The sequence below is a fragment of the Melopsittacus undulatus genome, chromosome 11 (assembly GCF_012275295.1).
Source record: "Melopsittacus undulatus isolate bMelUnd1 chromosome 11, bMelUnd1.mat.Z, whole genome shotgun sequence".
NCBI lineage: Eukaryota > Metazoa > Chordata > Aves > Psittaciformes > Psittaculidae > Melopsittacus > Melopsittacus undulatus.
The window spans coordinates 12326303-12341166 of NC_047537.1; the positions used below are offsets into that span (position 1 = coordinate 12326303).

At 56.0% G+C, this 14864-nt stretch overlaps 1 protein-coding gene across 1 annotated transcript in view; it reads right to left on the reverse strand.

Moving 5' to 3' along the window:
- Positions 1–12951, reverse strand: part of NTN1 (netrin 1) — a 97169-nt gene extending 84218 nt beyond the window's left edge. Inside the window, exon 1 of the mRNA XM_005141423.3 lies at positions 11768–12951. Coding sequence (XP_005141480.2) covers positions 11768–12791 — 1024 coding nt within the window. The 5' untranslated portion in view covers positions 12792–12951. The remainder of the gene's footprint in view (positions 1–11767) is intronic.
- Between the last annotated feature and the right edge of the window lie 1913 nt (positions 12952–14864).

A 14864-nucleotide genomic window follows, 5' to 3' on the forward strand; every position in this document is an offset into this window, starting at 1 on the left:
TCAATAGATCCTGGGTGACTCTGCAATCAAGGTCCCATTCAAGTCAGGAAGACTCGAATCCCGGGGATATGAGGCCAGCACTTTCCACTATTCTTTCAGTTCATGGACACCTATAAATTTTCCAGGGACAGTGGTACAGTACATGCTTCTGCTGCAGCCACTTCCACAAACTCCTCAAAGTAGGCCAGGACCCTGAGAAATTCATTATAGCCTGCAATTAACAGTGATGTGTGTGAATTCATGGACCTTCTCACTGCCAAGGACCGGAGTACAAACACTACATCACCCCTCCTCAAGGCAAGTGAGACAAATTATTGGCAATAAATATATTTATTGCAAATGTCGACCCACTTTACATTCCTTTATGTATCACAGCTGCTCTAAAGGGGTGCTGCAATAAGGGGAGAATAAGTCTGTGAGTCTTCATGCTGCCCTGGTTCTCTTAGCAGAGCTGGTTGAATTCTTGTTGCTATTATTAGTCTTACGACTGTTATTATTATTATGATGATGATTATATGCATTTCATTCTCTTTTGGGTAATGAATAATTTATGACTCTGTCTCGATCCCCTTTCAATGGATTCACTATCCAGGGAGACTTGCTGAATAATTTGGATCATTCGTTTTCAAGTGCATGGGCTGCCGACAAATTGTTCGCTTTTCATCACGGGGGACATTCATTGGTCACCCAAATCAGGGGATTTCTTTGGTCGCCCCAAGCACGTGATGAGACGTCTGGGGTTTTGTTGGGTTTGTTTGGTTTTGTTTTTGACTGGGGGGAACTTTGTGAAGTGGAGACTCACAAACAGCTCCTCTGGGGCTGCATTTCCGAGGAGCCACTTTGCCTATTTTGCTGAATCTTTGGGGGGTTTGCAGAGACTTGTGAAAGGGGAATCTTCTGGAGCACAATTTAATGTTGTAAAGACATCATTTTTGCTGTTTGAGCTAATCAGAATTATTATGCAGCTGGTTATTAAGCTTTTTGCCTCCTCAGTGCTAACTAGATAAATACTGCTACATTAAATGTGTATTAGACCGGGTATTTTTTGCCTAAAATCCTGGGGAAAAGTGTATTTTCAAGAGGCTTTCATTTGGGGGTCTTTTTGCCTTAAGATTGAGTGCCTGTATCAACCAGGCTGTGTTCACTGGAGCTGTTTCATGCCCCTGCAATGCTCTGATGCTGCACACATGATCCATTCATGGAGTCATTACTGTGTAACCTGCTCTAGATGGCCAACACCTTGCAGGGTGTTGGACCAGATGTCCCTTCCAACCCCGATGGTTCTGTGATTTCACAAAATCAGTATCCCCCTCACCCCAGGCAGGCTCTGAGCTCAACAGAGACACAAGGTGTGGGGAGGATGAGCACTGCTCCTTGCCCTGCTGCTGGACCACAGAGTGGAGGTGGTTGACACATCAGCACTGGTACCAGTTTGTCTCGGAGCACTTGGGCACATCTCAGCAGATTTGCTGCCAGCTCCATGGAAATCATTAGGATGTGCCATGCTCAGCTGCAGAATGAGTAAAGCCGTGTTAGTCCACAGGTCCTCTTGCTCCTCCCTCTGCTAGGCAAGACAATGCACCATGCTCAGCAGTGCCCGGGGCTAAATCCCGGTTCACCTGGGAATTAACAGGGCTGTGCATCACCGCTCAGGTTCAGACATTCCTGGCACAGGTCCACGTAATTGCAACCCCGTAGATTGCAAAGCATCTGATTCCCTGTCCCACAACGGCCACAGAGGGCAACCTCATGGTCCCCAGGGCCCTGAGCCAGAGGAGCTCAGCGTGTCGCTGCCCCATGCTGTCTGCTGCCTGTGCTGCCTGCTCAGCCCCAATTTACGAGCAGCGTGTGAAGGACAGACATGGGCCACTGGGCTGAACAATGCAGGAATATTAGCTGAGTTACAAAAACAAACAAACCAAACTCCGCCGGGAGCCCGTTTCATTTATCTTCTTTTGTCCAGTTTTGCTTCAGCGTGAAAGTTGCCCCTTTCAAGTCCAGCAGTTATGTTCCAACCCCGGTGGGCAGCTGATCCAAAGCATTACACTGAGAACTTCCCAATGGCATGTTTGCACAGTTCAATTCATTTCTAAATATTCAGTGGAGTTTCCCTCCTTCCTACCCTCCCAGGACATTTTGCCCAAGAGCCAAGGGTGTAAAGTACAGGGCTGGTGATACTGGTGCACAGAGCCTTTGTGTGCAAACACAAGCTGCTGTTTGTATTTGCCTTCACACTGTCAGAGCTCAATTGTGTGCAGTGCAATACTGGCTACCAGTCTGCTTTCAATATCCGCTCGGCCATCCCTGCTGCCAGAGGCACTCCCCCCTCCCCAGCCGCTTTGAAGCAAAGTGATTTAATTTCATGAGACTTTCGGTAATCACGTTACAATCTCCAACATTAACCAGAACTGACTCCCTATTGCAAAAGGGCGGGCAGACGATGGAGTAAACAGCCTGGCTCGGGACAGCCTGCAACGCCAGAGGAAGGCAAGGCACACGACAGCTGCCTGCTCATTCTGTACCTCTTATCAGATGAGGCTGGAAAGCAACGGCCTCTCGCCAGCACCAGGAGGGAAGAGCTGGCTTTGGCATCCTGAGGATGCTCATCTCTTCTGCTCATCTCCTGTACAACGATGGCTGATTTTTAGAACCACACTTTTTTCTACCTGCAGTCCTACCAGTCATTTATATTTCTGTTCCATTCACAGTGTCCTGATACCTAAGTCACAGCCCCCCGGGACTGAATTTGCTTCTGGGACAGGCTTCTTTTGTTTGTTTTTTTCACAAGGGCCTGTAGGGACAGGCCAAGGGGAATGGCTTGAACCTGCCTGTGAGGGTGCTGAGGCGCTGGCACAGGCTGCCCAGAGAAGCTGTGGCTGCCCCATCCCTGGCAGTGTTCAAGGCCAGGTTGGACACAGGGGCTCGGAGCAAGCTGCTCCAGTGGAAGGTGTCCCTGCCTGTGGCAGGGGTTGGAGCTGGATGAGCTTTAAGGTCCCTTCCAATACAAACCAGTCTGGGATTCTATGATTCTGTTCAGGTGGAGCAGCCTTTGTGCCACAGACTCCTCTCTGCTTGGGCTCTTCACACAAGCTTGAAAGGCTGGGTTCTGTTTTGGGGATGCCAACTTGACCTTTACAATCCCTTCTGCCCCATTCCCACCTCCTGGTGGATTCTGTGCATTACTGCATGCTGCAGGGCCTGTGGTTCAGGAAGAGCAGGAGCCTCCCTGCATGAGGAGAAGGGTGTAGGGAAGAGCTGCCATAAAGAGGAGACTGAGAGCAAGGATGTTCAGGTCTGGCCTGACCACTCTGTCTCACCCTCACCCCTCCTCACCTTCCTGCATGTGTGGCTTGGTTCTTCCCGGAGCATCTCCTGAACAACCAGAAATACCAAGCTACAACCTGAAGTGAAGTACTTCTGGGGCTGTGGGAGCAAACCAAAGTGCTGCACTGGGCACTGGGCAATCCCCAGGGGGTGCACAAAAAAACCCTGTTTCTGATCAGATGCACTGTCCTTGCTCTTTCCTTCCACTGAGGTCTGACTGCCTAAGACTGGTACCTAAGCAGCCAGATGACTGACATTAAGGGACATTAATTTGCCCTATGGAGCTGCCATCAAAATTGTCATACTCTATTTAAAAGGAAGCGCAGATCACAGTGATTCACACTAAGCCACAAAGTGCAGCCTTGTAGGGATCTGAAATACACTAGGGAAGATGGCATGGACTGCTATCCATCTCCTCATCCAAACCTGTGAACCTGGAGTATGCAGGCATGTGTAAGGGTGGTGATCAGGGACAGAGCAGCTGGGATCTCACAGACAACCCATCATGGACATGGCACACAACCTAGAAAGCAGGCACATGAAGTGGAGACCACTGAGCCAGCAACATCCTCCTGCATTTCCTTCTTTACTTCCCATTTGGAACAGGGGGGAAAGAAATCCCCCCACTCCTTAGTGCCCTGAGAAACTGGGGAATGCTCTTCCCACTCCATCATGCACTGTTGCTGGATCTGTGTCTAGCTCTCCATCACCAGAAAGCATTCCCCATCCCAGCAGCTCCCCATAGCAGGTCACAAAGAACAAACTAGGCATGAAACAAGCTTGCACCAGCCCCGTGGAGCTCCAGGATAAAGCAGTCTCTCTGTCTCATCAGTTTTTAAACTCCAGTCTCAGCTAAAACTAGTGCTGCTCGAAATGAATCCCTAAACCAGGCTCACAGCTGAGCTGTGTGCTCCTGCCCCTGCCTCCCTGCCAGCGTGGGGACCCATGATCTCTTGGGGCAGAGCCTGTTTCTTTAGTATCTACCCCCAAAAAAAGGCAGGATTTTCTCCTCCGCACCAGTTAATCCCCTGCCTTCAGCTGAGCCTAACACAAACTCAACCGGCGTGTGGCTCAGCCCCTTCGTGCCGCGGATCAAGGCTGTGAGCAGGGGCTGCTCCTGCCTGGAATGGAGCAGGAGCAGCCGAGACCCCCCAACAGCTTCCACGGCTGCACTGGCTCAGAGTAGGAAAAGCCTCCCTCTCTCCTTATCAGTCCCCAGGGCATCCTAATCCCCCGTAAATGAAAGCTATTACACAGATATCTTTCTAAAAGCCTGCCTGTCACTTCATCCAGGCAGCCCAGTCCTGGCCAAGGGACTTTTTGAAGCATGGCTTTTGGAGGAGGTGCTGCCACTGGACAGAGCCTGGTTTGTGCCCACTGGGTGAGGATCTGGCTTGTTCCTTTAGGAACTGTGCTTCGATTCCTGCTGGACTGCAGAGATGTGTTCCTGCACCGCCGGGCTGCAGAGCCAAGGCTGAGCCCCACACTGGTGCCAGGCTCCCTGGCTCTGCCACTCTGCCTTGCGGGAAGCAGCAGGGATCTGGCAGGGATGCTCAGGATGGGAGCTTGGGTTATGCAAAGGAAATGTCCCCTGCTGATTGCAGCAGCAAAGGCCAAGCGGCAGCCACCACTCCGGAGACACCCTGGGGACTGAGCAGATGTGACTGCTGGGCTCTGCCACCGCAGAACCCTTTCCCCAGCTCTAAGCTGCCTGCACGGGCTGGTCCTGGCAGCAAAACCTCAACCTCCCCTGCTGCTGCCTGAGAAACTGGGCAATCTGCTTGGTGCAATCAGGAACACGCTGCAAATAACTCACAGAATCACAAAATAGTTTGGGTTGGAAGGGACCTTCAAAGCTCATCCAGTCCAACCCCCTGCAATGAGCAGGGACACCTTCAACTAGACCAGGTTGCCCAGAACCACATCCATCCTGGCCTTGAACATCGCCAGAGATCACACATCCACCACCTCTCTGGACAACCTGTGACAGTGTTTTAGTACCCTAATTGTAAAGAATTTCTTCCTCATGTCCAGCCTGAATCTCCCTCTTTCAGTTTAAATCCATCATCCATCTTCTTATCACAGAGGCTAGAAAATCTCTCCCCATCTTTCTTATAGGCCCCTTTTAAGTACTGAAAAGGGTGGGGATGAGTCTGGGGACTGTGAAGCACCCTGCCATAGTGAGGGCCGATGTGTCCTGCGTACAGGCACTTCTGTTGGTGCTTCCTAGGAAAGGCTGGATGTTCTCAGTGGGTCCTGGGGCTGGTTTGGGTTTCTTTCTGCTGTTAGACAACAGCACAGGGTGAAATGATGTACAACCTCTGCAGTGTTATGAAGGGTAATGGTTTAGTTCCAGTCACCCTGACCCAGGCTGGGAAACAAACTCATCACAGCACCCCAAAATCCTCCAGAAGTTCTCCAGTAAAAGCTTGCTTGCACAGTCCAACCCTCACACGCAATAGATCCTAATAAGCACAGAAGCCTCCAAAGGAACTGCACCTAAAATCAGAGCTTCTCAAAAGGGAGACCAGAGAGACCTGAGGCCAAAGAAGGCAGCGACCTTTAGAAAGTCCATCCCCCATCAATGAGGATGAAGGGAAGATACATTAAGAATATTGAGTCAGGCTCATGCATCCCAGCTGCCCGCACTTCAAAACCAGAACCCTGGGTGTTTTACAAGCAGGATCCCTGCTGGCACCAGAGATTCAAGAGTCCTCACATGGTTCTTCCTCTGTTCTGGGAGCAGCGGCAGCACGTCCCCCCGGGCGGTCACAGGGAGCTTGCTGAAGGAGGACAGCATAGGCTGAATAAGGATGACATGCTTTGGCCCAGAAAGAGGAGGGCAGAGATTAGCTGTGGACAAGCTCAAGGGAAGGCAAGTGTCCAACCCAGAGTGCCAAGCCTGGTTTTGTTTTAGCCTTAACTGTGCTTTTTTGTTTGTTTGTTTGTTGGTGTAAAAACCTTTCTGTTGGAAATCAGTTTAACTTTAAGCTTCCTGAGAATAAAAGCCTGTGAGAAAGCTCTGCCCATGCAAGACCCCCTTGGGAGTCTACAATAGGAGTCTCAGCAGCTTATGGGCCCATATTTCTATGGCTACAGCACCCATCTGCTCAGCAACAGAGCGTTACCCACAGCTCATGCAATTCCCCATGCAGAACAACCACCAGGAGCTGCACTGGGGAGCAGAGGACCTGCAGCTCCACGGATGTCACATGGTGCCACAAGAAGACCCCCTGCACAGGGTGCTGGCTGGTGCCACGCCGCTGGTGAAACTACCCCTGTTGCAATGTTTCCCTTAACATAAGGATGTTACGATACTGCTTCACACATTCCTTACCCCAAATCCAAAGCATTTTGCACAGCTCCCCTTTACTCTCAATAAATGGGGAAACTGAGGCACAAAGCAAACCTGGAGATCAGAAATTATGAGTATCCCTAATGTTATCAGAAGGTAATGGGTACTATCACCACACAGCACCTCCAAAATTTGCCTAGCAGCTGGCTGTCTCAATCTAGAGACATGGTCATGCTGTGCTGCCCAGCCCAGGCAGCAGGATTCATCCCACTGGCAGAGGATGCTACACCCTGAGGGTCCTTCACTGGCACACTGGGAATCCTGCAGGGACACTTTGAAAATCCTACTTGGAGCCTCTTTGCTCAGACAAGGACTGTTGCTGCTTTACAGTACTTGCATCCTTCCACCTCCCTCTGGAAGAAGGTAAGCACTTGGGACACTCGCACATCCCTCACAAATGGATTTGCAAAGCTACCTAAGTGTCTGTCTGACACCAGGAAGCCCCAGAGATGAAATCCTACAGTCCTTAAATCCCTCTGCAGGACCAGAATGAGAAGAGCCGACAGCTGGGAAAGGATTTGATCTCCCTGGTTTTGATGAGGATGGAAGGGAGCCCACAAGCTGTTTTTGTAAGCTCTGCCCTTCAAATACCCTGGGCCACCACTGAGATGAGAAAGCCCCAGGTTTGTCTGGAAGGAAGTCTTTCATTGGAAGTGTTTGGCACACTGTTCTTAGCAGTTCCTGGTCCCCTCCTTATCTGAGGTAAGTTTCCTTTTAGCTGGAGGAGAAACTTGCTTGCGGGTTGCTCTGACATGAGCCACATCCCAGCCTGGGAACCCAATTGCAGCACACACTGCGGAGCAGAGCCTAACACCAGACTTCATGCATGGCTTGTGCCAAATCCCATATGTGAACACACAGTGTTTCCTTTCTCTCACTGCAGTTGCACTTGGGATCATTGAACACTCTCTGGGCATCACACAGGGGCTAACATCCGAGCAGAACCCAGCACCTGCAGACGCGGCTGATGTCACGCACATGTGCAGGTGCTGGGTGCATCTCCCGGCCCCATGGGGGAAAGGGCTGCGGAGCCCCAGAGCTACCGGCACTGGGAATCTAGTCTGGAGGTCATTCTCAGCTTGCCACAGTGGGCTGCAGCCTGGGTTTGTCTCACAGCGCTTTCTCCAGCTAAGGCAAATGCAAAGGTATTTTGTGCAAGCCAAAGGGAGTATCCAAAAGCAGCATTCTAAATAACACTGTGGTTCATGAGGAACTGTGGAATGCTGTTGATCGATTTTATTGGCGTCTCTAAAACTGGCCAAAGCTCTGCCTGCGTTTTCATGTGTCCACACCAGCTCACCGGCAGTTGAGCTCTGACAGCATCTTAGTTCAGGACTTTTCCAGCTACAATCTCCTCTCAAAGGGGAGCTGGAAACTTCATCAGGACAAACTGGGTTGGAGACACAGGGCTTGGGTTGGACCAACACTGAGCAAATGAAGCCAGCCAGCAAGCACTGGGGAGAGGAAGGATGGAGAACAGACCTCCAAGTTTGTCTCCAAGCTGTGTCCTCCCTGGAGCATGTTAGCTCCCAGGCACCCAGCCAAAGCTGGACTGTAAGGCCAAGCTCTACGTGGATGAGTTATTTGCCAGGTAAACTTGATGGGAATGTGAATCTGTGCAAAGCTCTGCTGGCTGGGGTCCTGCATGAGAGGTCCCTGGAGAGCATCTTGGGCCAGCCCTGTCCCCTCCATGTGTGGTGCCTGGGTTCTTGCAGGCAGCAAGAAGTGATAAAGAAAAATTAGATCTGGCTGGCAAAAAACGTTCCCGTGGGAAATTTTGACTTTTTGTCAGAAACCCCAGTGCGTTCCTTTCCCAGCCCCAAATAAGCATGAATAGGAACAAAGATTCGGGTTTGGCAGTGGGAAGGGGCTTACCAAAGAAAACACCCAAATTTTTAAGCAAAGCAAACACATTCTGTCATTTTTCTCCCTGCCTGAAAAAAACCCAAAGACCAGTTTTAAAAAAAAAAAAAAAAAAAAAAAAAAAGAAGTGCAAATTCAGAGAAAAAAAAAAAAAACAAAACCAAACCAAAACAACCAAATCCAAATAATCAATCAGTTCTCAGAGCACTTCTTGTGGCAAACTCAGCTCATTTGGATAATTCACCACCCCCCTGGCCACAGCTGCTCAGGAGGTTCTGGCCTTCTACATCTAGTTGAAGATGTCCCTGCTCATCACAAGGGAGCTGGACTCAATGAGCCTTGAAGGTCCCTTCCACCCAAACCATTCTATGATTCCGTGATCCTCTGGCTTCCCTCTCAAGAGGCTGAAGATCCCTCCAACATTTGGTCGGCAACATTCCCCCCTTCCCACGGCTCATCCCCTGCCTCTGCCCACCGGAAGCCATGTCCTGAGCCCTCGGGTGACTGCGAAGTCCAACCTTGTCTCTGTATTTCGGAGAGAAACCGGGGTGGGCCGATGGTCATGAGCAAGTGGGTGGGAGCTGAATAGGGTTATTGTGATCTTTATCTAGGGGGATTATTCTAGGCAGTGTGGGCTTGGCAGGGCCACGCAGTTGTTCGGCCGTGCTTGGTTTTGCAGACTGACAGGTACGGCCCTGGGGAACGGGTTGGGGATAATTATTTTACGGTAGCTTCATCTTTGCAAAACATTCACTTCCCAGCAAAGTCAGCTGGAAAGGGGAAAAAAAAACCCAAAAAAACAAGGAGTGATTTTGGTTTGCAAAGTCTGCCGCAGCCAGGACTGTGCATGGTCTGAGCTGCGAAGCCTGGCACAAAAGTGACACATTTTACTGGAAACTGGGAACTTGTTCCCTTTTTATTGGAAGTCAATTGGAAGGGAGAAGGACGACGGTAAGTGCGTCGCGCCAGCCTAAGAGCCGAACATTCTGAGGAGCACTTCAGGACCCTGTAGAGTGGACCGAGGGTGCAAGAGCACCCCGGGATTTTACCAAATGTATATGACATCTGCGATAGCGGGAACTGTGCACACAGAGAGCGATGGACCGAGCCGTGCGGGAGCTGAGCCCCTCCTGCTCCCGGACCTGCTGCTGAAGAAGAGGAAGCGCAGGGCCCGACGTGCAGCCCCATCCCGGCAGCAGGACCCCGCCCGCGCGGAGGAAAAGCCAACATGGGGATAAATTGCGGCTCGGCACTATCGACCCACCCAAGAGGCACTCACCGAGATACGACTACCCCCCGGGGCCCCGAATGGAGCCGCAGCCCGGCGGGGAGAGGAGGCTCCTGACCGGGACCCCGCATCTCTCCCACCCGTGGGATCGGGTCCCCCTCTCCCTCCAGATAACCCAGGCTTGGCCGTGCCGCACTGCTGAAGGGGCCGGCGAAGACATTGCTCCCTTTGCAAGGAACACATCTGATTGTGATTTAGGGAAAGGAGGAAAAAAGGACAAAACAAAACAAAGACAAAGAAAAGGGAAAAAAAAAAAAAGAAAAACTCAGTGCGAGCCTCTCGATTGAGTTTTTTTAGGTTTTGTTGTTGTTTTTTTTTTCCCCTATCGTCAGAGCTGCAATTATTTTGAAAGACGGGGACGTGTTTTCCGTGTAAACAAGGTGGTGGCGGCGGGTGCCGGGGCCGTTCTCCGCGGCTCGATGCTGGGTCACCCACGGCCACGGGCACCCGGCTGGTCCCGGGGCTGTCACCGGCCCCGTAAACCGCGGCGAGGAGGGGACCGGCGGTGCAGGGGAGGCCCGCTGGGGAGCCGGGGGTGAAAGACCGGAGGGAAGTTTTCGGCGGGTTGTGCGAGGACTCGAGGAGAGGAGCACCCCAAACTCATCACCCTTGCCCACCTCTAGCAGAGGCGAGGTACCCCCGTTTCCCTTCGGGTACAGCCCGAAGGATGCGGCTAGCCCACAGTCAGGAGGACGCGAGGTTCTCTCCCGAGAAGGAGCGAACGGGCTGTTCCCCTGTTCTCAGTTGTTCCTGGGGCTCTTTCAGGTCTCCGGGGCCGCCCGCACGCCCTGAAGATGCAGCGATGGGAGAGTTCCCGAAGCCGCCCGCCTTTCCCTGCCGGGAAAGACCGGAGCCCGAGCCCGTCCCCGTCCCGTCCCAGCCCGGAGCCCTTCGGGAGAGTTGGAGGCTTAGCGGCGGTCTGTGAGCCTGTGTCCTCGGAAAGCCGGTTTCCGGAGAGCTCCGGAATCCAGGACCGGACCCCGCTCTGTGCGCCGCGGGATCCCCGGCCGGGAGCTGCCCGGGATGGGAGGGAGACCCTATCCAATGCTTCCCAAAACATGAGCGGTGTTTTCCCGGGCTCCTGAGTGTCCCTTCTCCTCTCTCCTGAGCTCCTTGGTGTCCTCTGCCCTGTGCTTCCGAGTCTCCCGCTGTCCCCTGCTCTGCGCTGCATAGGTACCCGATGCTCCCGTCCTGCGTTCCCGGGTTCCTCCGGTGTCCCCCGTCCTACGCCTCAGGGACTCTCGGTATCCCTTGCCCCAAATTCCAGTACCTCGCGGTCCCCTGACGATGGTTTTCAGCTCCTCGTGACCCCAGCTCTGCACCTCGGGGTCCTTCGGTGTTATCACTAGTGCGATCCCGGGTACCTCGGTGTCCCCTGCCTACGCTGCCGAGAGCCTCTGTGTCCCGTTAGCTGCGCTTCCGAGCACATTCATGTCCCCTACTCCTCTCTTCAGCATCCCTCGCTGTTCCCTCCTTTGCCCTAAGCTCCCGAGTACCTCAGTATCTTCGCCCTGTCCTACCTTTCATGCCCCTTCGTGTCCGTGTCCTGCTCCCCGTCTCTGGATGTCCCCTCACTGCTCGCAGTGTCCCTGGGTGTCCCCATGCCTTTACCATCCCGTTGCTGCCGTGCCCCTGGATGTCCCCGTGCCTTTCTCTCCCGGTATCTGACGGGTCCTGGATGCCTCCATGCCTTTTCCTCACCATCCCTGACGTGTCCTGGATGCCTCGGTGCTTTTTCTCGCCTTTTCGTGCCCGCTCCCCGTTCCCTGGAGGTCCCTTACCTGCTCCCTGAATGTCCTCATGCCCTTCGCTCACCGTCCCTTATCGGGTCCTTCCTTCTCCCCTCTCTCTCCCTGCTCTTCCGGGAACCTCGGCGCCCTCTCCCCATCCCTGTTCCGCGTCTGCCGCCGTGTTCGCGCCCACGGAGTTGGACTCACCCACACACTCGTTGGCTTCCCGGGCCGTCGCTCGCTGCCAGGGCCGGTCGTAGTGAAAGGGCTTGCAGCGGTCGCACTCGGGGCCGGCCGTGTTGTGTTTGCAGTCGCACACCAAGCTGTCGTCGCGGTCACGGACACAGCGTGACGCGTGGCCGTTACACTTGCATCGCCCGCCGACCTGCAAGTCGGAAACGGCGTAGAAGTAGGAGTCGCGGGCCAGCTCGGAGTCATCCTCGCTCTCGTCGCCGAAGGTGTGGAGGCGGCTGAAGGTCACCCTGATGTCGGTGGCCGTCACCCAGTCCTGCAGCACTGGCGAGTTGTCGAAGTCGTGGGCAGTGGGGCGGCCGTCCAGGGTGCTGAAGGCGATGAGGCCGCCGGAGAGGGGACGCACGTCGGTGTGCGAATCGGTGCAGACCGCCTCCTGCTCGTTCTGCTTCGTGATGGCGGCGCGGCTCGGCTTGTTGTACATCTTGCGGCACTGCGTGGAGTAGAACTGGAAGGGCACCCAGGTCTTGCCGTAGTCCATGGACTTGTGAATGGCCATGGACTCCGGCCGCGGTGAGCAGAACTGCAAGCTGACGTAGGTCACCTCGAATTTCTTGCCCAGGGAGAGGGTGAGGGTGACGTTGTTGGGGTACTGGACGTAGCTGTCGGACTGCCAGCAGGTCAGGTTGTGCGGGTTGTTGAGGTCGGTGAGGAAGGAGGGCGGGTGGGCGCGCTTGGGGTCGGAGGCGTTGCAGAGGTGGCAGGAGCGGACCTGCTCCTCACCCTTCTCCGTCACCACACAGTACCGCGAAGGCGGCTTCCCGCAGGTGCTCGACACCTTCACCTCCTTCCCAAAAGCCGAGTTGACGAAGTCGGGGATGCACCGGCGGGGCAGCCCGTGCTCGTCGTAGCAGGGGTCGGGCTGGCCCGTCTGCACGGCGAACATGCTCCCGCCGTGGTAGCCGCCGCGCAGGGGCTGCGCCAGCCACGCCGCCGCCAGCAGCAGGGCCAGCGCCGCCTCCGCGCCCCTCCGCGGCATCCTGCGCGGCCTCCGCGGGGACGGACGGAGGGACGGACGACGGACGCGGTGCGGCGGCTCAGAGAGCGCGGAGCATCTCCCGCCCCGCGGCCAGCCCCGCCGAGAAAGGGGAGCCCGCGGCGGCGGCGGCACCACAAAAGTGCGGCGGGCGGCGGGGCTGGGTCCCGCCCGCGCCCGCCCCGGCCCTCGCACGGAGGATGACTGGCGGTCCCAGCCCCCGCCGCGTTTGAGGTCATGCTAAAGGAGTGACATCGCGCTCAAGGAACAGAACAACGACATCCACTGGCGGCTCAGCCAGAGACACGCACAGGCCTCGGGGAGGGCGGAGGGGGGGGTGGGGAGGATGGGAGCGGGACGGAGCCTGGCCCGATACAGCGACGATGGGCGCCAGCGCCGCTGCGGGAATCCCGAGCTGCCCCGAGGAGCCGGGGAAAGACCCTCGTTCTCCCCTCGTGGAAGCTGGGGACGGGGGAAGCGCCGGGAGGAGCTTCCTGCCTACCTGCGGGGACGCCGAGAGGGACAGGATCGGGCCCGATCACACCTGGTTGCTGATGGCCTCCCCTTTACCAGGCCAGAGGGGACTGGGCCGGGAGGGGCGCGGGCAGAGCCCCAGTCCTCTGCGGAGCCTGGAGCCGCCTAGGCAGCTGCCTGCTCCGAGGGCGCCGGTACCCTCTACCCCGGGAACGGCAACCGGATGCCGTGGAAGTTTAGCTGTGGGAAATCTGGAGTCGTGGGCATGACACGGGACTAAGGGGCCTGGCGAGCCCCGGCAGGTTATTTTAGCAGTCTGATCACGATGAAGAGGCGGTTTCCCCCAGGGATAGAGCGGGCACGGGGGCTGCGCGGCGCCTCTCACCGCTCCGCGTCGGTTTGCAGCTTTTCCCGTTAAAGCGAGAAAGGGGTTAAAGGGCAGCACTTGTCCCGCACAGGGCAGTGCCCCAGCCCCGGGATCCCCTTCCCGCCAGCCCCAGCGGACCCCAGTGCCCGACGGCTGCTTCCGTCCGGCTCGGCTCTTTCCCCGCGATCCCCGCTACCCCGACATGCCGGCCGCGGGGGACGGTAGCAGGATGGTGCCGGGAGGGAGCAGAGCAGTTTCCCTGCCGCGGCTCCCGGCCGCCCTGCTCGCCCCCCTTCTCTCCCTCCTTCATTAAAAGGGCACTTTTATTTTTCCAACGGAGGTGCCCTCGCTCGGAGCGCTGCCCGCTCCGTGTCACTCAATCGGCCGGGCCCTGGCACGGCGGCGCGGTCCCCTCCACGACGAGTCCCGGCGGGGCGGCCTGAGGGGACGGCGACGGCCCGGGCAGCGGCGAGCCCCAGGCCGGCCTCCGCCCCCTCCCCTCCGCCCGTCTCTCTCCCCGCTTTGAATTCTTTGCCACCGAGCTGAATAAAAGTGGTTGTTGTAAATTGAATTAGTGCCTGATTAATCTGCTCCCGGGCCTGCTAGCCCAGCGGGGCGTCTTTGGCAATGCAACCGCCTTCCCTGCAGGGCAGCAGGGCTCCGCAGCCTCCCTGCCCCCATCGACCCCTCCCGGACCTGCTCCCCAGCCTCTCCACTGCCGGGATTTGTTAACTCTTCCCCGGGAAACAGCCCCTCTGTCCTACTCCCGACGCCCTTGCTGCTCCTTCGCCGGCGGAATGGAGGAGTGTATGGGGATGAGGCCTGTCCGGGACTGGGGGCGTCCCGGTCCCTCTGGTCTCACCCGAGCCGCCCGGAGGCTCAGCCGCACCCAGGACACACACGCGCATAGTGCCGGTGTATCCCAGCCCCGGAGAACTTCCCCGAGCCTGTGTCCGAGTGACCCCGTTGGAGGTGGCCGATCCCCCGGGATAGCCCAGTCCCGGAGCCTCCCGCTCTGCCCAGGCGGGAGCCCCAGATCCGAAACCGTACATACCCCCCTCCGCACCTCGGGGGCCTGCTATGAACATCACCTCTCGCCGCTTCTGAGCCCCGCTCTGCCCTTCCGGCACTTCTGCGGCCACGAGTGTCCGTGCTGCGCCGGGACCAGCGATGTCCCCGGAGAAAGAGGCGGTTCTCCTCGGGGGAAGAGGACTCCCGGGACCCTCTCGCAGGCC